The sequence below is a fragment of the Camelus dromedarius genome, chromosome 1 (genome assembly GCF_036321535.1).
Source record: "Camelus dromedarius isolate mCamDro1 chromosome 1, mCamDro1.pat, whole genome shotgun sequence".
Lineage (NCBI taxonomy): Eukaryota > Metazoa > Chordata > Mammalia > Artiodactyla > Camelidae > Camelus > Camelus dromedarius.
The window spans coordinates 34,232,488-34,255,779 of record NC_087436.1 but is presented as its reverse complement, the minus strand read 5'-3'; the positions used below and the strand labels follow the sequence as shown (position 1 = coordinate 34,255,779).

Here is a 23,292-nt window from a genome sequence, read left to right as displayed (position 1 = left end):
AACTGGGAAAACTTTTGCACTATTTATTTTCTCATCAGTGAAAGATTTGCTGGTTGGACTTAAAAATGTTTTAAATTTTTTTTTTTGGTTATGTTTTAGAAAAAACATGAAGTGCTTAAGATTTTATAAAGAGAACCTTTATAGTTATAACTTTATATACATGTATAACTTCATATACACAAAAATATTTCTTATTGAAGTAATTTAAATAAATTCTCTTGACCTTTATGTAGATTCATTTTGTGGCATTCCTTTTGGAAGGAAATTTTGAAATCCTCATTAATTTTTTTTTTCAAAGACAAAAATTTACCTTTGTTTAGAAATAATAACAAAATTCCTTAAAAAGATAATATATTCTATAAAAAGTTATCATGTTTAAAAATATAGTATTAATTTAAATAAAATGTAGAACATCTTTTGAGTAGCTATGTACTTTGTACATTTATTTATACTCAAATTTGAAGCACATTTTTGTAGATTTATTAAAATTTAATCATAAGAGACCTGAAGGAGCACACAGTAAAAATGTTTCTTTAATAATCTATTTTATTTGTATGCTTTATTTTTCCTTTTTATTTAACTTTACTTTGTCTGTATATATAAATAATATATATAACAAAAAATAAACTTGAAAATTTATCATATATATGAATTATATATAAAATATAAACATTATATGATCAATATATTTATGATATATAAACAAACATATGACATATAATATATATGATATGCATAATACATATAATTCCTATATTTTTAATATTTTCTTTAACTTTAGTAAATGATTAAAATAAATTATTTGATTTTCCTACTCATTTATAATGAATATTATTTCAGCCTTTACACATGCTGCTTTTAGGCTATTTTAATTTAAAGAACGTTCGGATATAAAATGTGATGTAGTCAAAACAACCAGACAATCAGTAGATCTGGCCTCAAATTTTGGCTCTGCCTCCCATGGTTCTATGACCTTGGACAAGTTCTAAATATTCTGTAAAATGATGACATCGGTTTCTTCTAGCAGAACAATTCCCTGAATCTAAATTTAATGCATTCACATGAGATGTACAGCCAAAATTATGGAATGAAACCTTTGTAAGTTAATAAGAGTCATGATATATTGGCATGGGTTAATTTTCCGATCATTTGCTACAGTCTACTAATATTTGTGGGAAAAGAATTTTGGCGTAGCATCGTAACATCAATAAAACTCATTTTTCAAGTCTGAAAAAGAACCAGCACAAACAAGAGGGAATGCCGGATTGTAGAAAAACAGAAAGCTATTTTCAAAGTAGGCTGCTGTAAATCATACCTAAGAGGGTCTAAAACAAGATAGAGATACAAACTTAAAACGGTTATTTTCTTCCTAAAGGCACTGATTCCTTTTCCCTAATTTTGCGACTCTTGAAGATACCACAAGTACAGGGGCTGATTTTCTTTTTAGGTCAAAACAAAATTTACCATCCTTAATTGAATTAAAATTGTTTTTAAGAATTATATATTATGAAAGAAATAATGTGGTTGAAAACCACAGCATATTAAACTTGAAAGAAGATTGACAAACTGATTTTGAAAATTTCCCAGGAAAGAAAGCTCTTCAGACCTACTCAATTCCACTAAGTCTAATTTTTTAAAAATGAAGCACAGTTAGATATGTTTTCTCATTGGCCAAAGAAAAATAATTATACCAGTTTATCATTTCTTATATGCCTTAAAGATCATTGTTCTTTTTTATTTCAATTAACTTTAGATGACAGTCTTTGGAGAGTAATGAAAAGTTGTTTAAAGCCTGATTCATTATTATAACTGAAAAATGTTTTAATTCAAGTCCGTTAATAAAACTTCACTTGAATGTGATGTGTTAACCTGTCAACTTTCCCATCTACAGGTGTCTTTGGAAAACACTGCGAGTTGAATAGTTACGGATTTGAGGAATTATCATACATGGAATTTCCCAGCTTGGACCCCAATAACAACTATATTTATGTCAAATTTGCAACTATTAAAAGTCATGCTTTATTGCTTTACAACTATGACAACCAGACAGGGGACCGTGCCGAGTTTTTGGCCCTTGAAATTGCTGAGGAAAGACTAAGATTCTCTTATAATTTAGGCAGTGGTACCTATAAACTCACCACCATGAAGAAGGTGTCAGATGGTCATTTCCACACTGTGATTGCTCGGAGAGCAGGAATGGTAAGACATTTAATCCACATTAACAGTTGTTTTATTGTTGTATATCCAGTCAGTCAGGCTGGAAATTGGAAAAGTTAAAGCATGAATTGTGGTACAAATTGAGTTCATTTATGTGTATTCATTATCTGACCAATTTTGTGATGAACAGCAGCAGCAAACAGGTAACATTTGTCTTTTGCTCCTGACAACTATGCTTATCTCAAAAAAACCTCATCTCAAAGAATAAATAAATAAATAAATAAATAAATAAATAAATAAATAAATAAATAAATAAATAAATAAAAGGGAAAGAAGAAAAGAAAATATCCCAGTGCATAAAGATTCCACTTTACACATTTCTCATACATTCTTAAGGACATGCCAGGCTTGTACTTAAAATGGCTCCTTTGCTTTTCTAAATATCCCTGCCCAAGTTGAAGAAACAATGTAAAAACAAATGGGAACAACTTTTCTACAAATAAATTACTGATAAAAGATGATACTTACCACATATTTCAATATAGTGGGTAATAACCCTGATTACACCAGGACTTCAATATACTGTGACCTGTGAGGTCTATGGCATGAGACTGTGTTGGGATGAAGTATTGGTTTTTGATCATCTAAGATATTCTCAGAATTGAATTATCATTTAATTATATGACTCTCATGTCATAACAAGAAAGGTGCATGTTTATTTAGCACTTGTGTTCATTAAATGAGTTTTTCTTAATGTTTGAAAACATTTGACATAGAGTAATGGAATGAAAGGACTGATTGATTCATTCATTCATTCATTTATCCCAACTATCTCTCCATAGTTCCCTCCATCTTCAACAGTTATCAAAGATTTTTGATAAAGTAAATGGTAACAAAAACTATTTTAAAACATTTTTAGATTTTTATATCAACCTGTTAAAATCATGCTGCTTAAAATTTATATTTCACCCTGGAAAAGGAATAGAATTGGCCAAATAATTAAACCAAGTATTAAAAGAAAAATTTGTCAAAAGAACAAAATAAATGCTTTGAAATTTTTTTTTTTTTTTAAGGAAGAAGCCTGGGATCTAAAGGATTAGTTTTTACCTCTGGGCTCTATGGTAATCTAGAAAAAAATATGAAAAATGTGGTAATTATATAGTTCTGAAACTGATCAAATGAGGGAAGTATTTTTGCCACTAAATTTTGGGAACACTTTTTATTGTTGGACTACATATAAGCAACTTTCAGAAACGATATTAAAAATCTTTTTTCCGTATTTTTGTTGTTTTTTTCTGTAATCCATAATTAATTTTAAAAGCAAAAATGTTGTGTCCTCTATAATTACCAATTTCATAAAGGCATAAGACAGAAGCTACCTTATAATATTAATTTTTTTCTGACAAATATGGATAACAAGTAGTCTTTGGGAAAGGACAAAATTCTCCATTTGTTTTCAGGAATATTTTAAATCCATGTTGAAATGGCATCAGATACAGTGGCCTTTTCTCCCCTCCACTCTAATTTATTAAATTAAAGAAGATCTAAGCAGCTTTTAAAATACAGAACTATTTCCAGTTATGAGAAAAAAAAGAATAGTGATTCACTCTAAAGTGACCAAATAATTATGTTGGCATGATCAGAGTTAGCTGTTCAGATATTTCATCAACTGATATCACTACATCCATGGTCCTGCTTTCAGGACCCTACCAGATTATTAAATGTATGCTATTTGAATGAGGGGAGAGGGGAGAAAACAGAAAAAGCAGTGCAAATTTATTTTTATGAATTATTTTCATTAAATATTGTCTTCCATTTCCTTATGAACTTGGTATTAATATTCTGAGTAACTGTAATTTCTTCTAATACATTTAATTTATAAAGTGTTTACTTAACAAAATTGCCCCCAACATTCTGAAAATGAGAACAAAATGAGAATAAAATTTACTAATGGTACTTGTTAATTTAGAATATTCAGATTCTAAAAATACTCCATTAAAAATCTACTGAAAAGTACTCATTTGGAGCCCTGATTTGATAGTAATTCAAGATGGTTTTGCTTATTGGAAAGGGATTGGGCAGAAAATCAAAATTTGGTCTATAAGTGAAGATATTATCTCCTCATTTTAGTATTATTGCAAATGCAAATATAAATTATATCTAAAATTGCATATATTTTGCATAAAAAGGTGCTTAATAAATGTTAGTCATCCCAAGCTGCCCACAACATGACCTTGTACAGCCTTCTGAAGTAAAAAACAGTCAAATGTTTTGCTTAATCTCAGTAAAGTTTAAATTATGAGTAGTGACTACGAAGCCACCCTGACTTCAATGAACCTTAGTAGAGGTATAACAGACACATCTTGGGAATAATAATTTTTCAGATTAGTGATAGGTTACTACACCCATTTCTGCCTGAGTTTTGTGCTCAGAAGATCTTCAGGACAACATGAATTTAGAAAATTCCAATATCCCTGATTACTGAGGTACCCAGTTACACTGAACCTGACAGAAGTAGAACAAACATGTGGAGTCTGGTATGTACATGTAGACTGGCGCTTCTGTTGGCCATAATGGTTTTCTAACCCTGACCGGTGAACCTAAGGGGGTTAGTAGGTACCACCTCACCCCAGCCCTCCAAGCATATGGAAGGTAACCGTATTGCTAACATGTTCTCCATGGACCTACAAAGAATAGAGAATTTTACCCGATGACCTCCGAGATCCCCTTAAACTTCCTGAGCATTTGATTTTATCAGACAAAGGCTTAGGAGCAAGAGGGAGAACAAAGAAAGAGGCCCTGTGAGGCATCATGCCTAACAGGAAAGAGAAAAAAGTTATTTTGGTTCATTTTGTAATATGTCACCATAGTCATCAGATTTTGAGTAATCCTAGAAGTGGAAAAAAATACCCTTGTCATTGTTACTTCAGTCAGAGGAAAAAATATCTTACTATTTCAGAAATCACCTAAAATAAGGCCCCTACTGGATTTTGAATCTGTCGTTTTCTAAAGTTCAAAGGATTTTGTTGGAAACTGGCAAAATCATTAACTTCTCAGCTCTGAACCATCACATAGACAGGATAAAAACATCTCAATTTACAGCAGTACTGGTAGAAAAATTCAACAGTAAAAGACAATGCATTTAACTCTGAAGATTAAATGGAATGAGCTATTATTCAACTAAAACTGTCGTTCAGGTATTTTTTCCTTTGAGTTGTAGTACCAAGCTTTTAGAAAATAAGAAAAATATATTAAGTATTAACATTAACCAAAATATGATACTGTTATGCGAGTTGTTTTTTTTTTTCCTATTTAAGGCATTCAAAAATATCCTCTGTCTAGCTTGTGATAGCTTTAGGGATCTCTAGCATGGAGGATACTTTACATAGTATACATAGAGATGTGCTAACATTTTGTTTTAGAAATAAACTGAAAGGAATTGTGCTTAAATTGAATAGTCAACATAAGCATACATTGTATTATGAAAACCTAACACCTCTTTTGAGATTGAATGCCACTTAATTTTATAGATTGCTGGAAAAAATTATTAACTGTTGAAAGAGTTAACTAGCTAGGGCATGAAAGTCTTAACATAGAATTAGAAGTGTAAATGTTTCCTAAAAATGTTAGTATTTATTATAATTTCCTTGAGACAGTGGCAAGAAAAAAATTACACAGCTTATGAGAGTTTATTGTATGGAGTTTATAATCAGTTGGAATAATTAATTTATAGAAATATTTTAAAATATAGCCAGTAACATTTGAAATAACTATAAATTGACCCTATTTATTATTTCTGAAGTGTAAGGTATTTAAGATATACCTTTACAAGTATCCCACCTAAACATATTTTTTATGGATAATCCCTCAAAATCATATGCAATACTGATAAAAATGTGATACTAAGGAAACAAATCATTTCCATACATAATTAAAGCGACCTGATTCAGGAAGACAGAAAACCTGACACTTTTGCATGTAAGTCAGAGGTCATGTTAGTTAACTTGCTTAACCTCTCTATGCTATGTTTCCTACATTTGCTTTACTTTTATTAAAATTAACCTCAAATGACTACCATTGTTATAAATTAATACTTTCATAGTATTTGTATTTCTGCTCCACAAATAGACAAAGTTGGAGTAGTCCTGTCCTGTGGTATTAAGTAAATTTACGTACAACCCTTTATTGTCTGCATTGGGAAAAACCCTCAGTCCTTTTGTGCCTCTGGATTTGGGGTCCTGCCTCTTCCTGTGATTTACTGGCCAAGTTCTGAAATACTACACTCTGAATATCAACTTTATAATTTCACCCATTAAAATATCCAAAGTTTTATCATTTGCAGAGTTTCCCTGCAGTTTGAGAAACAAAGGAGGGGAATCAAAGAGCACAGAGTAAGGTGGACATGCAACAACCTTGGTTTTAAGCCCTTCCCACCGGTCATTCACCCAATATAGAGAGCCCTGATTTCTATCATGTTATTGGGCCTTGTGACTATGACTTGATGACTTTGTTTATTGATCAAATGGAATGTTAATATGTTCTCCTAAACAGAAGGCTTTTGTTTCAGGGGAATATGTATCCCTTAGGAAGCAAAAACTGTTACTGCTAGTTGTGATTTAAATGGTTTTGAGGAGTTTTTTACTGTATAGAAATATATAATAATGTGTTCCAAATATACATAACTATGCTATATTATGCTATTATGATTCTTATAAATTAAAAGAGTAATTCATTTGTTTAAATTATCTCAAACTTTAATACAAGAATTACAATCTTCTATTATAGGTTGCTATAATATTTAAATTGTCCTTTCAAAATCTTTTTGTGAATAAGACTGAAATATTATTGGAAATAGACTTCTGAAAATCAGAAATCTAGTGTCTTTTCATTTGTTAAAATAGCTAGATAGTAAAATAAACATTTTTCTTAAGATTGGAACCCCAGGAAGCTGTCCCAGAGATGTTAATGGCATTTTTATTCTTTCATCTGTAAAACAAGGAGGCTAGAGAAGATTTTAAAAGCCCTCTCCCACTGCCTACATGTAATCATTTCACAATTTTAGCTTTAAATATATGAAGGAAAGTACGTACCCCTAATTTGATACTGTATTATAACTGTACTATAATATACTACATCAAAATGTTATTGCAATTTTAAAGTCATATCCACACAGAAATAAATCCGAGGTCGTGCTGGCGAAAAGGACAATTGTGACAGTTGAACCCAAGCTGAACATTTCTTTCTCTTGCTTTATAGGCAGCTTCCTTAACTGTGGACTCTTGTTCTGAGAACCAAGAACCAGGGTACTGCACTGTTAGTAATGTGGCAGTTTCGGATGACTGGTAAGTATAAGTATTATTTTAATCTTTGTTATTACTTGTCATTCAAAAGGAATTTATGCTTTTAAACGTAATTTTATTATGCTAAATATTATATAGTTTAACATATTTTATCGTCTCCAAAGAGATTTTCATACTGTAAAATAAAAAGTTAATAATTAGTTTACAAAATTTGTAAAGAAGGTGTAAAATGAAGTGGTAAAGATGAGGGAAAAGCTAGACAAAGATTAACATAGCCTCTACCCTTTGAAAAGCTTCATGAAATAGTTGCATCTGACCTGGGTCCTGCAAGAAGGTTAGGATAAGGATCTCACCTCTTTTAAATGTATTTTCTGAGAGTTGTTTGTGACAGTTACTGACAAATATTTGTCAGTAGCACCTGAAGTTGAAATACAACATTACCTCATCTAAAACATGAGTGATTTTAATAGAAATAGTAACAAACAGAGAAAAATAAATAGTGACACATTATCCATTGGCTTTAATCAACTTATTGGCATTCTTATCATCTCTGTAGTGAAGGAAAAATGTAATCTGATGTTAATATTAGAGTTGTCACTTCTACTGCATTTTATTTTCTTTCTGATAGTATGCACCTTCTCGAAAACTCGACATTGTTATATACATCTCATGTGACTAACTGAAGATACCATTTCCATACGTTTTACTATTTTTCATACCCTGAAAAATGTAACAGTCCTGTAGGTATCTGTTTAGAGGACATGCGTTGATTAGGTAATGTTTTCCATTCAATTTACCACACTTTAATACATGCCAGAAAAGGCTGCAGTCACCCTTTAACTTAAACATTCTACCGAAATCCCTTTTATTGGTCCTAATATACTTATCTTTCCTTTCTTATGTAGGACTCTTGACGTTCAGCCAAATCGAGTCACAGTTGGAGGTATCAGGTCACTAGAACCAATCCTTCAAAGGAGAGGACATGTGGAAAGCCACGACTTTGTCGGGTGTATAATGGAGTTTGCTGTCAATGGGAGGCCACTGGAACCCAGCCAAGCTTTAGCAGCACAAGGCATCCTAGATCAGTAAGGCAATCTTATTTTTTTACTATTTTAAAAAATAGATAATCGAGCATCAAAAAGATGAAATTGTTGTGCCAAAAGCCTTAAAAATACCAAATGTTTATGCTGTTTTGAATTTGAGTTATTTATTTTTAGCTGTGTAATTTGTGAAAATATATGGATGCATGCATATATGAATGTATAGGATTTGCCTTACAGGCTTGTGAAGAGTATGAGTTAAATAAGTAAATCCCATAGAAAGGAACCTGGCACATAGTAATGTAAAAGTGTTAACAATAATATATACAAAAACTATTTGAAATTAATTCATTTTATATATAGGGGGGAAGGTATGGCTCAGTGGTAGAGCGTGTGCCTAGCATGCACAAGGTCCTGGGTTCAATCCCCAGTACTTCCATTAAAATAAATAAAGAAATAAAAACCTAATTACCTCCCCCCAAAAAGAAAAAAAAATTATTTTATGTATAAATATACATATTCCCCAAAACTCAATATATTGTTAACAAGTAATAATTTGATTAATTGCAAATTGTAAGGCTTTTTTTTCCTATTTGAAAATCCCAGCAATGACTTAGGAATTGTGGAAATAATATATTTTATTTCAAAAATTATTCTTGTTCATACTGAAAGTCTTTAAAATTCAGAAAAATATAAAGTAACCTATAAATGAACTACCCAGAGACAAACACTCTTAGGTTAACATTCATACTCACAACTGCCAATTATCCCATAATATGGATGTGCCCTGTTTTAACTGAATATACACTTTAGTTGTTTCCAAATTTATTAACATATCAGTAACCCTGCGATTAGTATATTTTCATAAAAATCTTGGCTCATGTTATTTTCATACTTGAGATTTCTGGGGATACGATTACAAAGCTGTGAATGTTTCTTGATATTTGTGAATTAATTATTTTAATACAATTTGACATTTGCCTTTACTTTCCTATATGCTGTTATTATGTTACTGAAAATTAGTACTTAAAGACTGAATTTTTCCACTTTAAAATAAGTTGGTCAAAAAATAAAGATCTAATTCATATGTATTGCCAAATTACTTTCTAGAAAGTTTATAGTAGCGGTATATGTGCATAGTTCACTGCTTCTATATCTGACATCTTAAAAAGAATATTCTTAAATTAATTTTCACTTAAGTTATACTTCATGTGAAGCATGTATTTTATAGAATACATCTTATCTGTTACTAGAGAAAAGTATGTTTTCTTTAATCCAGAAAAAATCCAGTTCTCAGCATTATTTTTTCCTTTCTGCAACTCAGCAACTATTCAATGCTTTTATTTAGAGTGAGTGCTCAGCAGAAGTCCAGCATGGGCAGCAAACATGGAGGTCCTGCGGTCAGGTCCCAGGCAGTCGTGACGGTTCTTTTCGCGCCCTTGACTTCCTCACCATTATCTACCTGCTCTTCTCCCTGTCCACAATGCTCTGACTATACTGGGCCACTTGGTGTTCCTGCACTTTGAGACTTTCTCCCTTGGCTCTTTCCTCTGCTGGGAATGATTGTCTATCAGATATACTTTGCTCCTTCACTTTGTTTAGGACTCCAGAAAAACAGACCCTCCCTTCACTGCTTAACCTAGAGATCCATCAACACCCCCAAACTCCTAATGCCCCTTTTCTGCCTTAATTATCCCACAGAACTTCCTTCTTTCTAACTTACTACACATTTATCTAATTTTGGAGTTTCCTTCTGTCTCTTCCACAAGGAAAAAGAAATATCCCATGGAATTTTTTTTCATCACTTTACCTCCATGCTTAGAACAGCGCTTGGCATGTCATAGACATTCAAAACTCATTAACTGCATGAGCTGTCTGGTGGAGGAGATGTGTACACGTGGCCCCGAGATCACATGAACCAAAGTGTTTATTTGACCAAGAAGTTTTACTCAACTAAAAATTAATTTAAAGACGAAATAATCACTGCTTTTTTATTGTGTAAGATGTTATTTTGTTTAACCTTCTCCTTTATGAATAAGGCAAGGCACCTGCTACAGGATAACTTCTACTTTGATTAGATGTTCCAAATATAGTTGTAACTTGAGTTGCAAAGAATTGAGTGCATGAAACTAAACTGGTTAATAAAAGTTTGTATCAAATTTTAACAAATTTCCCCCACCTGGTTTTGTGCTTTATGTGTCTTCATTCCAATTTGATTTCAGATGCCCTCGACTCGAAGGCGCTTGCTCTCGCAGTCCCTGCCAGCACGGTGGCACGTGTACAGATTACTGGTCATGGCAGCAGTGTCACTGCAGAGAAGGACTGACTGGGAAATACTGTGAAAAATGTACGCAAGCCATTTCAGCGTCCACAGGAAATTATCGTAACCGTATAAAGTATAAGTATATGCACCTAAATATATAACTGAATTAAAAGAATTACATTTTGATTCTGAATATTGGAAATATTAAAGGGGCAATGATTGGTCAAATACAAAATCCTTTTTAAATTCATGTTTTTAACCTGAGGAAGAGTGAAACCCTTTTATAATTGTTTACTAAAGATGTCCTTAGATTCCATTTTATAAAGACATCATTTAGTTATTGTTGTTTTACCTATAGGGATGCAACAAGGCCAGAGGCTATATTCAGGCTTTGGCTTAATACTAGCTGCCTTTAGGGGATATTTCACTGCTGAACATGTTGTATTTGGTTGAAAAGTAAGAATACCAAGTCAGTGAACACTGAGTTCAAAGCATCATACAGTGGCAATAAAAGCTATTATAGTTAAAGATGATAATTAAGTTTTAAATTCCAATTATTGGAATTGGTTTCAAATATTACTTTTTAAATTCTTTTATTGGTTGTTTGTTTCTAAATCCTAATAACTATTGTTCATAAGACATTAATGATATTCAAGCCAGCATTAGAGCATCACATTCTCTATTGTGAAGCTTTAAATCCCACTGACTGACCCTAATGGGGTCTCTTTTATATAAATTGCCTTATTTTCAGGTAAGCGGTTACAACTTAAATCGTTGCACTTATCTGGCCACTCTTTAAAGAATCATTTGATTCTATTATAGTATGAGAATGAATAGAAATTTATGATTAAATTTACATACTATAATCAATAAGATCTTAGTAGCAGAGGTACAATTGTGTTTAGGAAAATAAACAAAACATAGAAAAGTACATTGTCACATGATTTTTTTTAAAGTAATGAGTATTTAGTAAGTAGGAACCCAATTATATTTGGAAAATAAAATGTCATTCATTTGAGAAATGCTTGTGATTCTCTTTAAAAAACTGAGATATAATTCACATACTATAAAGTTTACCTTTTTAAAATGTACAATTCAATGCTAAGACCCTTGAGTATATTTTCTTTATGTCTTTTCTTTAGGTCTATTACTTATATACTTCAATAGTGTGAACGTTTTATCAGATTATGATAAATTATAATTATACATGACAATTTAAATTCTACAAGATTATTACTACTAATAAAGTCATTTACAAATATAAACATTTGTACACTTCTTTGTTCAAGTTTTCCTTGTTAAAGGCTTTATGATTACAAATCATTTTAACCATGAAAACATATATAATTAATTTTAGAAACACAGTGAAATTTATGAACAATTTTTTCAGCTATGTATTTTTAACATGTGGCTATCTCTTCAAGTGCTCATAATTTATATAGCATGTATCCAATATTGTAATGAGTATTTTCCAAATGAATAATGAGTGTCTTAAAATGTTTTACATTTCATGGTTCTGAAATGGATATAAACTTATGCAATGATTCACAAGCAGAAATTATTTTTTTCAGAGGAAAATTGGGGACACTAATTCCAAAACCTTAATATTTTCACTGTTCTTTTTTCTTATATATATAATTTTTACAATTTTTGTCACCATGGAAACTCTTTAAGAAATGCCTATTGGCTGTGTTCACGTTTCTCTTCCTTTGCTGGCTTCCAGCTGTTACTCCTGACACCGCCTTATCATTAGAAGGCAAAGGGCGCTTGGACTACCACATGAGTCAGAATGAGAAGAGGGAATATTTGTTGAGACAGAGCATACGAGGTGCTGTGTTGGAGCCTTTTGGTGTGAACACTCTGGAAGTAAAATTCAGGACAAGAAGTGAGAATGGCATTTTAATCCACATTCAAGAAAGCAGCAATTACACTACTGTGAAGGTAAGATAAAAGCTAATGGTGACTTCATTGGATTAGACCGCCTGCTGTGTCATGGTTTAAATCACTTCTCCCACAACTTCTGTCCTTTTCTTTACAACCCATTAGAGTTCCGACTAATGCTGGGCACTATTCCAATATCATCTATCTTAACTATTCTTCAAGCATTGGCCAGAGTAACAAAGATCTGCATGGTCTGGCTTCAAAACACTTTTGTTTAGAGTAGAGCCCACTGCTAGGTAGGCCAGCATAGAAAGAGTTGGTTCCAATTTATTTTGCCAGATAAAAATTTATGTTATTTTCACCCTACTTTCAAACAAAGTGCAAATAAAAAGATAGTATGTCTTTGAAATAGAAACATATTTTTTTCCAAGAATTATTCCAAATACTGATATGTATGTATTCATTGGCAAGACTAGAATAGAAAAAAAAAATGAAATTTTTTGGCTTTATTCTGGAACATGTATTCAATTTACCCAGGTAAATCCTGTGAAATTAAATATCTTTGGAATTTATTGTAAGTAAAATTTCAGCTGACTTCTCCAAATCATTTCTAAATACATATTTTTGAAACATTCTATTTCATGATTGATTTATCATTAAGCTTTTACCCATTTTTTTCTCAGCTGTAAATGAGATGCTAAACTGATGAGTAATTTCATTACATGTGCATTTTCTGTCAGCTCTTAGCTTTCTCAATTTCTAAAATTATTATTCTGCTTTCTTTCCCACAAATAAGACTTCATCTCTCAGACCATCAGTTTATTAGTTTAGTTATACTGAGTGTTTTTTACTAATATCATTTCATATAATTCTGATAACTTTATTTGACTTTTAGCAAATTCTTAAGAAAACAAACCCAGATTCCCTGAATTATTTTCACTTATAAATCAGTATTTTGGAAATTACTAAAAACTTAGTTCATAAAGAAAAAAGCAAAATACATAGAAAATTACTAGGCTCAGTTCGCCTAAAATACTAAAAATAAAAACAGACGTTCACCTTGAAACTTCAGCCTCTTAAATTCTCAAAATTTCTCTCCATCCAAGCTTATATTATGTTTCTCTCCATCTAAGCTGATAGTTATGTGTCATGTACCTAACTTTAAGTAGTACAAAAAACAGTCCCCTAGTTCAGTCGTTCCCAACTGGGGGTGACTTTACCTCTCGGGGGATGTTTGGCAATCTTTTATTGTCATGGGGGGTGGGGGGCTGCTACCAGCATCAAATGGGTGGAGGTCAGATATGTCTCTACACATCTTGCCATGCACAACACCCACAACAGAGAACGATCAGTCTGAAAGATCAGCAGTGCTGAGGTTGAGACACTCTGCCCTAATCCAGTTGGGGAACATCCTCAGGTGATAACTTTACCTCCATTATTAAAGCAAAAAGCTCAATTCCAGAATTAATGAAGTCACTGTAAAACAAAGCACCTGTCACTGTATAATGTTATTACTTGGTGTGTACAGTTTTCACTCAGGAGTGTATTGGAAGCAAAGACAGTAAAGAAGTGAAGAAAGAAGTAGACGTTCGTAGGCTACCAGAAACACTTTTTATATGCACTGAGTGGCTTTGACACTGAGGTCTGTGCATTGTCTGTTAGGCTGCTTCCAAGTCCTCGTGCCATTTAAATGACATATGAAATATTTCTGTGTGTTATCTCTTTAAGCCAAGAGTTACAAGAAAAATGTGGTTGAAGAAATCGGAGACAGAATATTTTTCTTCCTCAAGGAAGAAGCTGAATGTCAGGATCCATTTCTGTCACCATAAAATCTTGCATTTCCAACAGGACAGTAGCAGACAACTCCTCCAGATTGTGTTGCATGGGTAGCAACTTAGAGAGATTTTTTTTTTCCTGAAGGGAAGGTAAACTCTGGGTGAATAAAAATAATGACTAACGCAGACCAAAATTCACATTTCTTTTGTATGAAAATGTTGAAAGGCAATTTTTCAGAGATTGAGGGATTTAGTAAGTGAAGTAAATAGATTCTGAAAAAAGACAATCGTGATGAAGGAGAACTGAATAGACAGGAAGAGAGTGGCTGGTATAAGCAGTTACTTGGATGACAGGAATACGATCTGCTTACCCAGCCCAGGAAGCTAGGGAAAAGGGACTGTTACTTATCAATTATCTTATCAGTGACCAAGGCCCCTGGTTTTCTTCTTTCTTTTTTTTGGCTCACTTTCTGACAGTTGCCTTCTCTCTTTTTTTCCCTTCTTCTTCTTCTTTTTTTTTTTTTTTTTTTGCATACTCTGAATTAGTCAGTCTCTGTCTCTGTCTCTGTCTCTCACTCACAAACACACACACACACACACCGAGGCAGGCAGTGGGAAGACACTTTGTGAAAATCAGTAAGAGAGTTGGGTAATGGGCTTCCATATTGTTAGAGGGGAGAGTATTAGGAGTCGGTAGCAGTAGATATGAGGAGAGAGAAGAATGTGCAATTTCTTGGGCTTTAAAAAAAAAAAAAGAAAGAAGGAGAGAAAATTTCAGAGTGAAGAGCAGAAGAAAAACATTCTGTGTTCACCTGCTTTGACACTATGTTTAAAGCATCTCACTAATCTCTCTGCTTTTGTGGCACACTGAGGATCTCCTTATTTGGAGTTCTGAAATAATGCCAGGTGATGGGCTTTATTTCTGCTCCACATCAGTTCCTCTGTTTTGGTGCTTTGTTTTTGTTCCGAAGTGAAGCGAGGTATACTGTACAGAACTGGGATGATTCGGAGCTCTGTGGAGTCAAACATAAAGATATAAACGAACAGATACCTCCATGAATAAATAAAACCAAACCAAAAACTGAGCATGATGTTTTGAAAGTTAGGAGTGATGAAAGAGTTAGGTAGAATATTAGGGAGCAGGAAAACGTTCAGAATGCTGTAATGGAAACATACTTCCTTACTCATTCTCCTCCATGTTATGTTCCAAGGACCCTTTCATCAGAAACTGGTCAAATGGAAGGATGACGTGGTGTGATCAATTAAGAGAGAAACAGAGAGCTTGCAGAAGGCTCTTTCCAAGGCTTCTTTCCAAAAAGGACTCTGGCTATAACCAAAGAGGGGTTGCTGTTTCTACTGTGTGTTTCATGAGACGTTGCCCACTTGATGAAATGTTATTGTCACTTAACCACAATTTTCTATTTTTTCCCCCTGGGTTCGGTGCTGGAATATATTATCTGGAGAAAGTGCTTTAATAAAATATTTCATTATGAATAACGCATGTAAATGTGTTAGGCATATTTTCCACAAAGTAAAAATGAACTCATTTTTAGTTCTACCAGATGTGTTTGTTGCATGTAGAAATAACATTTGATCTGGGTAACAAAATAAACTGATCCATCCTTCCACTCCTGTCATCTGATACGTGGCACCACCTTCTCCCCCGGCTGAGGCACCAGCTCTGCCTGGCAACAGTGATGGGATTATGCTCTTCTCATCCTGCCTTATAAATTATTTCATTTTCTAAGCGTCTACTTAGAAAACTGGAAACTTGGTAGCTGGAAACCGGAGTAAGAGCATCCTGTTACCCAATGTTCTACTGGGTAAAGTAAGAGAAACCAAATATCCCTTAGATAAATTTCAAAAGACAGCCAAAGTAAAGACTTGCCCAGACACCTCATTATTAAGAACTCACCCTTTATTCATCATAGCTGTCATCCTAATAAATGATATAAACAATAAGAGTGATTTTTTCTAAAATTCCAGTATGTAATAGATGACAGGTACAACAATTTATTTATATCTTTACTTTTCCAACTATGCTTCATTTATAGTTAAGCACTGATTTCTCTTTCTGGAGATAGCTTTAATATTTTCTGATAATTATGGGCCATTTACTAAATGGATAATTTTTTTAAACTTGCAAACTGATAAATTAGGGGTTGGGGTTTAACAGGCACATGTTACTCTATATAAAATAGATAAATAACTAGGACCCACTGTTTAGCACAGGGACTTATATTCAATTTCTTGTGATGACATATAATGGAAAAGAGTCTGAAAAGAAAATATCTATGGGTATGTATATGTATAACTGAATCACTTTGATGTACACTTGAAACTAACATTGCAAATCAACTATACTTCAATAAAAATTAAAAATATAATAAAATACAAAAATACATATAAGTAATCCTAAAAAGATATAATTTACCTATCTTAAAATGAGTATTTGCCCTATTATTACTGCAGTTGTGTTCTGGAAAATAATTCTATACATCTTGAAAAATTAGTTATGAATGTCAGATTACTTAGAAAACTTTGAATCTGTTAAATGTGAAGGCATGTGCTACCTAAAATGGTAAAGGCAATATAGGTAAATATAGTCTAATACAACCAGACACCTCCACTGTTCTCTCTGCATTAAATTGATCAATGTTTTAAGGATTCGTTACATTTTTATTTTTATTCAAGCATATCACGGTTTAATTATACATTATTTTAAATGTTTTACAGATTAAGAATGGCAAAGTGCATTTTACGTCAGATGCAGGAATTGCTGGGAAAGTGGAGAGAAATATTCCTGATGTCTACGTTGCAGATGGCCACTGGCATACTTTTTTAATTGGAAAAAATGGAACAGCTACAGTATTGTCCATCGACAGAATTTATACCAGAGATATCATCCACCCTACTCAGGACTTTGGTGGCCTCGATGTGCTCACTATATCTCTCGGAGGAATTCCACCCAATCAGGCTCATCGAGATACTCAAACAGGTAAATGCTTGTGTTGAGTAGAGGCATGAAAGAAAGGTAAGATTGCTCCTCCAAGAGTAGTTGGATATCCGACAGTATCCATTATAAGACTCTCATAAATATCTTTAGAAAGTTGGTAATAAATTATCAGCCATCAGTTTCTTTAGCCATTGTTCTGCCAAGTCCATAATTCAGTCCATGGTGTTTTGATCCTTTCCTTGTACACCAAATATTTATTTAGACATTCACTCATTTACTTATCCATTTGTTCATTCACACAACACATACTTACCGAGCCCTATATATACTTAGCATGAACAACAATGGTGGACTAAATAGCCACTCTTTTCATAGACTACATGGTCCTGTGAGGAAGACAAACAGTAATCAAATCATTACACAAGTAAATATATTATTTTAACCTTTGATAAATGATGTGAAGGAAGAATCTAAAATTCTAATAAATTGCAAAACAAAGTGAGAAAGGGAAACGTCTCTGGAAATTGACATTTGTACTTAAATCTGACCTATGAAGATGAGGATGGGACAGTATGAAAGATTAAGTCATATCAATGGGAACTAAAGGAAAAAATAGAAAAGTCAAGATCACAGAACCCAAAATGTTGGGGGCTAACGTCACAGATAAAAGATGAAGTTGGAGAATGAAGGTTCTTCTAGACCATGTGGCAATTCTGATCTCATTCTTGGAACAATGGGAAGTTACTGAAAAATTAATCAGTGGAGTATCAAAATTAGATATGCAGGACATTAAAGATCTTTCAGGCTACCCCGTGGAGAGTGCGTTGCAGAAGGACAAGAGGGGACTTGCATAAATTAGCTGGGAAGAAACTGCAGTGACCTAGGCAAGGTATTGTGTGAGTTTTGGCCAGTTTAGTGGCAGAGCAGCTGAAAAGTGGATAGGGAAGAATATTTGGGGAATTAAAATCAATGAAAATGTTGAAGATTTTGATAAAATTCAGGAAGGTTTTTGTCTTTTCAACTAGGAGAAGGGCAGTGCCACTAGGAGAGGAAATGCAGAGCAGTGCCACACGAAGCACATCTCTGGGGAACATCAGGACTTTGGTTTGGGACTTCCTGGGTTTGGAGCATCTTTGAGAAAGACTTTTGGGTCAATAGGCTAGAAATGAGGAGTGGATTTCAGTTGGAAATATATAGTTAGGAGCTGTCAGTGTGGAGCAGGTAACTTAAGTACTGGGCACGGATGTGATAACCTAACATGACGATAGTGAAAAGAAAGCCTAGGGCCTTAACCTTCAGTAACTCTAAGAGTCAGTGGTTGTTTAGAAGAGAATGAGACAGAAAGTGGGCTAAGTCACAGAAAGAAAACCAGAAGAGTAGGAATGAAAGCAGATGTCATAGAAGCTCACGGAAAAAAAGTGCATCGAGGATGGAAATGTCACTAGGGTGGAATGATGCATCAAATAAGAGGGAAATTGAAGAAAGCATGGCAGAGTAATGGAGTCAAAGCATAAGAGTTAAAGCCTGGGTCATCATTAGGTCTTACGTATTTAGCTAGTTTTATAATCTGGATGCTAATTCATTTGGATGTTGTTAAAAAATAAGCCAGTGTAAATCATGCTCTTTTGTTAGTGTCAAAATATACTCTTGAGCTTGTGACTGGAACATTAGCAATATTAGCACACAGATATGAGTCTAACGTCTTTCTCAACTTTTTTTTTTAAAATCATCACCCTCTCAGGAGCTGTTTTAAATTTTTCTTTTCTAACCTCTGCCATCCCCACGAGATGAAATATTAATGCCATGAGTATACTCTCTGTCACCCCTAGAGAGACCCACAAACATGGTACTATAACAGATTTTCCTTTTGCTCCTCAAGAGCCCTTGTTCAACTTCTTGAGAGCAGTAGCCCCTGCATGGAGACTGCATGATCTAATGGTTGAAGCTATTGGCCAATTTTTGAAGTATTTTTTAGTATTTTTTAAAATAAACTTTATTTTATGCATGTAATTCTTGGTGTAGAGACCATAAAAATAAAACAAATGGATAATTAAATGAAAGAAGGGCTAAAAGGAAAACCCAGCCTGTTGGAGTCATTAATAAATCTTCAGGCAGGGCGGGGTCCCAGCAGTCCACTCCACATTTTTGTCGGGGAACTCTTACACATCTTGTTAACTTATGTTGTAAGAGGCACAGATATATTGCCTTTAAACCGGAAGATGGCTCTGAGTGTGGTTTCTAAACTCTACAGATGCGACTGCGAAGCTTCTCTTTCCTAGGTTCCATTAGTGCGGCCTGTTAAGCCTTTGGTTTTCCCTGAAACGCCTTACCGCTCCTTCTTGCCCCTGCAGGGTTTGATGGCTGCATTGCTTCTATGCTGTACGGCGGAGAAAGCCTTCCTTTCAGCGGGAGACACAGCTTGGCCTCCATCTCCAGGACGGATCCCTCCGTGAAGATCGGCTGCAGGGGCCCGAACATCTGTGCCAGCAACCCCTGCTGGGGCGATCTGCTGTGCCTCAATCAGTGGTACGCCTACAAGTGCGTGCCGCCCGGGGACTGCGCCTCCCACCCGTGCCAGAACGGGGGCAGCTGTGAGCCAGGCCTGCACTCCGGCTTCACCTGTAGCTGCCCCGAGTCGCACACGGGGAGGACCTGTGAGACGGTGGTGGCCTGTCTTGGCGTCTTCTGTCCTCCGGGGAGGGTGTGCAAAGCTGGAAGTCCCGGGGGGCACGTCTGTGTCCCGAGTCAGGCCCCCGAGGAGATCTCCCTGCCTCTGTGGGCGGTGCCTGCCATCGTGGGCAGCTGCGCCACCGTCCTGGCCCTCCTGGTCCTGAGCTTGATCCTGTGTAATCAGTGCCGGGGGAAGAAGGCCCAAAATCCCAAAGAAGAGAAGAAACCCAAGGAAAAGAAGAAAAAGGGAAGTGAGAATGTTGCTTTTGATGACCCAGACAACATCCCTCCCTATGGGGAGGACATGACTGTGAGGAAGCAGCCGGAAGGGAACCCGAAGCCAGATATCATTGAAAGGGAAAACCCTTACCTCATCTACGACGAGACCGACCTTCCGCACAACTCAGAAACCATCCCCAGCGCCCCCCTGGCCTCACCCGAGCAAGAGATTGAGCACTACGACATCGACAACGCCAGCAGCATCGCCCCCTCCGACGCCGACATCGTCCAGCACTACAAGCAGTTCCGCAGCCACACCCCTAAATTTTCCATCCAGCGGCACAGCCCTCTGGGCTTTGCCAGGCAATCCCCCATGCCGTTGGGAGCAAGCAGTTTGACTTACCAGCCTCCCTACAGCCAAGGTTTAAGGTCCAGCTCCCTGAGCCACTCGGCTTGCCCAACCCCCAACCCTCTGTCGCGCCACAGTCCAGCCCCTTTCTCCAAGTCCTCTACCTTCTATCGGAACAGCCCAGCCAGGGAGTTGCATCTTCCGATGAGGGATGGGAATACTTTGGAAATGCACAGCGACGCGTGCCAACCTGGCATTTTCAACTACGCCACAAGGCTGGGAAGGAGAAGCAAGAGTCCCCAGGCCATGGCGTCGCACGGTTCTAGACCTGGGAGTCGCCTGAAGCAGCCGATCGGGCAGATTCCTCTGGAATCCTCTCCTCCAGTAGGACTCTCCATTGAAGAGGTGGAGAGGCTAAACACCCCTCGCCCTCGAAACCCGAGTATCTGCAGTGCAGATCACGGAAGGTCGTCTTCAGAGGAGGACTGCAGAAGGCCACTGTCCAGAACGCGGAACCCAGCGGATGGCATTCCAGCCCCAGAGTCTTCGTCGGATAGTGACTCGCATGAGTCTTTCACTTGCTCAGAAATGGAATATGACAGGGAAAAGCCCATGGTGTATACTTCCAGGATGCCCAAATTATCTCAAGTCAATGAGTCTGATGCAGATGATGAAGATAATTACGGAGCCAGACTGAAGCCCAGAAGATACCATGGCCGCAGGGCTGAGGGAGGACCTGTGGGCCCACAGGCAGCAGCCCCAGGGGTTGCTGACAACACACTGCCCTTGAAGCTCGGGCAGCAAGCAGGGAATTTCAACTGGGACAACCTTTTGAACTGGGGCCCTGGCTTTGGCCATTATGTAGATGTTTTTAAAGATCTGGCATCTCTCCCAGAAAAAGCAGCAGCAAATGAAGAAGGCAAAAGTGGGACCACTAAGCCAGCCCCCAAAGATGGGGAAGCAGAACAGTACGTGTGAACTGTGTGAACTTCGTGTACTGGCGTTGTTATAAAACATAAAAGCAGGAAACACTCAAACCATTGTGAGGTTGCCGACTAGAGTGGGTCACATTTGCAAAACAGGCCAGTATGGACCGGTGTTGGAGGGGAACTTAAAAATAATAACCACAATGCTGCTGAAACAGACTCAAAACAACTCTTTAATTTAAATGTACTTGGTTGACTTTATTTTCCTGCATGCATCGTATTTTGTAACTAGTCATGTGGCATGCAGCTAAGGTTTTTTCTTATTTACCGATGTTTGATTTGTGACTTTTCAGATTAATACTGTTGCCATTGCAGAAATGAACTTGTGCTTTCACAGTGGGGTCTGTGTATTGTTTCCATTGTATCATCACCATTATGTTTTGCATTGCAAGATCCTTGAGGCTTAACCAATCTTTGTAAAGTGTAGAAACAGTCCTCCTATCCTTGAATGAAAGACTAAGTATTAACCCTTCTCAGAGTTACAGATTTCATAGTTGATGTTGCTCAGAAATGTCTGGATATTTGAATATGTTTTTTCATGACCGTGGGTACTAAAATTAAGTCATTTTTTTCAGCACTTTAGAATTTTCTTACCAAGTTTTGTTACAAATCCTGAATCTTTATTGTGAACAGTGATGGTCTCCTGACTTTCATCAGGCTTCCACTAGGAACGGAATGATTGCATGTTGTCCCCAGAACACTGCCCTCTCCTACCGTGGAAGGATATTCCAGCAGCACTTCTCAGAGACACTTTTAAAAGTTATTTATTGAAAAAAATGTTCTATGCTTTTAAAATGTTAAAGAATCTGCTTAAAGAAAGCCTATGATTGGACTTATTTTTCAACCATTTAACATTTATCCCAAGTACCCAGTTTTTATAATTTATATAAAGTCAAATTTCAAAACATCTTACTTTCTGTCATTTTGTAAATCATTTTTTTAATACTGTGTAAAAACTTGTTTTTACACCTAAGCTGTGTTTTGATACTGATATTTTCCTATGCTGAAGAGTTTTCTTACTTTCAGGGAAGGTAAGAAAATACTTTTTTTACATTTGTTACTTATGTAACGTTCATATTTTTCACATTTTGATATTTGTAACATACTGTATGCTTTCTACTTTTAAATGCCAACGATAGAATTAAAATATTTATTTAAAATACTTTGCATTCAGAGTATAATGGTAATTTTTCATTTCCCCACACTTCCCACGCCCAATTGAGAACAGTCTCTGCCTGTCCATGGGGTATGGCAAATTGAACAATAAATGGGCAACATCATTTTTTTTAAAAAACTCATGAGTCTGGATAATTGCCAGAACAGATATTTTAAGTTCACTTTAATAGATTTTTATCTGTCAGAATTCTTGGGCTTCCCTGGAGTATGATGAGTCTAGACTAGGTTGGGGCTTAGGGGACCACCTTTGTTATGAGCCTGGTTGAAGCCTTCTGGCCGTAAATGTTTGGAAGCTCCCAGGAGAGCATGTTCACTAAAGGCCAGCTTTGTACCAGGCTTATAGTAATAGGAATGGCAATGAATTAAAACTAATGATGGGAAAAATGTCTGGGCCTCATTTTCTCCAAGGACCCAGCCCCCAATTTTCTATGTCCAATGGCATGTAGGAGGAATGGCAGTGAACACTTGGCTACACCTACCTGTCTTTAATCTATTGATCACTCTGCTGCATAAATTCTGA

The 23,292-nt window shown here is 35.5% G+C and overlaps 1 protein-coding gene and 1 non-coding gene across 2 annotated transcripts in view; both read left to right on the top strand.

The window, feature by feature from the left end:
- FAT4 (FAT atypical cadherin 4) overlaps nucleotides 1-22,724 on the top strand; it is a 156,429-nt gene extending 133,705 nt beyond the window's left edge. The window contains exons 11-17 of the mRNA XM_031466424.2: nucleotides 1,892-2,199; nucleotides 7,414-7,499; nucleotides 8,363-8,542; nucleotides 10,720-10,844; nucleotides 12,484-12,701; nucleotides 17,153-17,414; nucleotides 19,724-22,724. Of these exons, the coding sequence (XP_031322284.2) occupies nucleotides 1,892-2,199; nucleotides 7,414-7,499; nucleotides 8,363-8,542; nucleotides 10,720-10,844; nucleotides 12,484-12,701; nucleotides 17,153-17,414; nucleotides 19,724-21,588 (3,044 nt within the window). The 3' untranslated portion in view covers nucleotides 21,589-22,724. The remainder of the gene's footprint in view (nucleotides 1-1,891; nucleotides 2,200-7,413; nucleotides 7,500-8,362; nucleotides 8,543-10,719; nucleotides 10,845-12,483; nucleotides 12,702-17,152; nucleotides 17,415-19,723) is intronic.
- TRNAA-AGC (transfer RNA alanine (anticodon AGC)) lies at nucleotides 8,864-8,936 on the top strand. The gene has a single exon. It is a non-coding gene; the product is annotated as a tRNA-Ala (tRNA).
- Nucleotides 22,725-23,292: the final 568 nt, after the last annotated feature.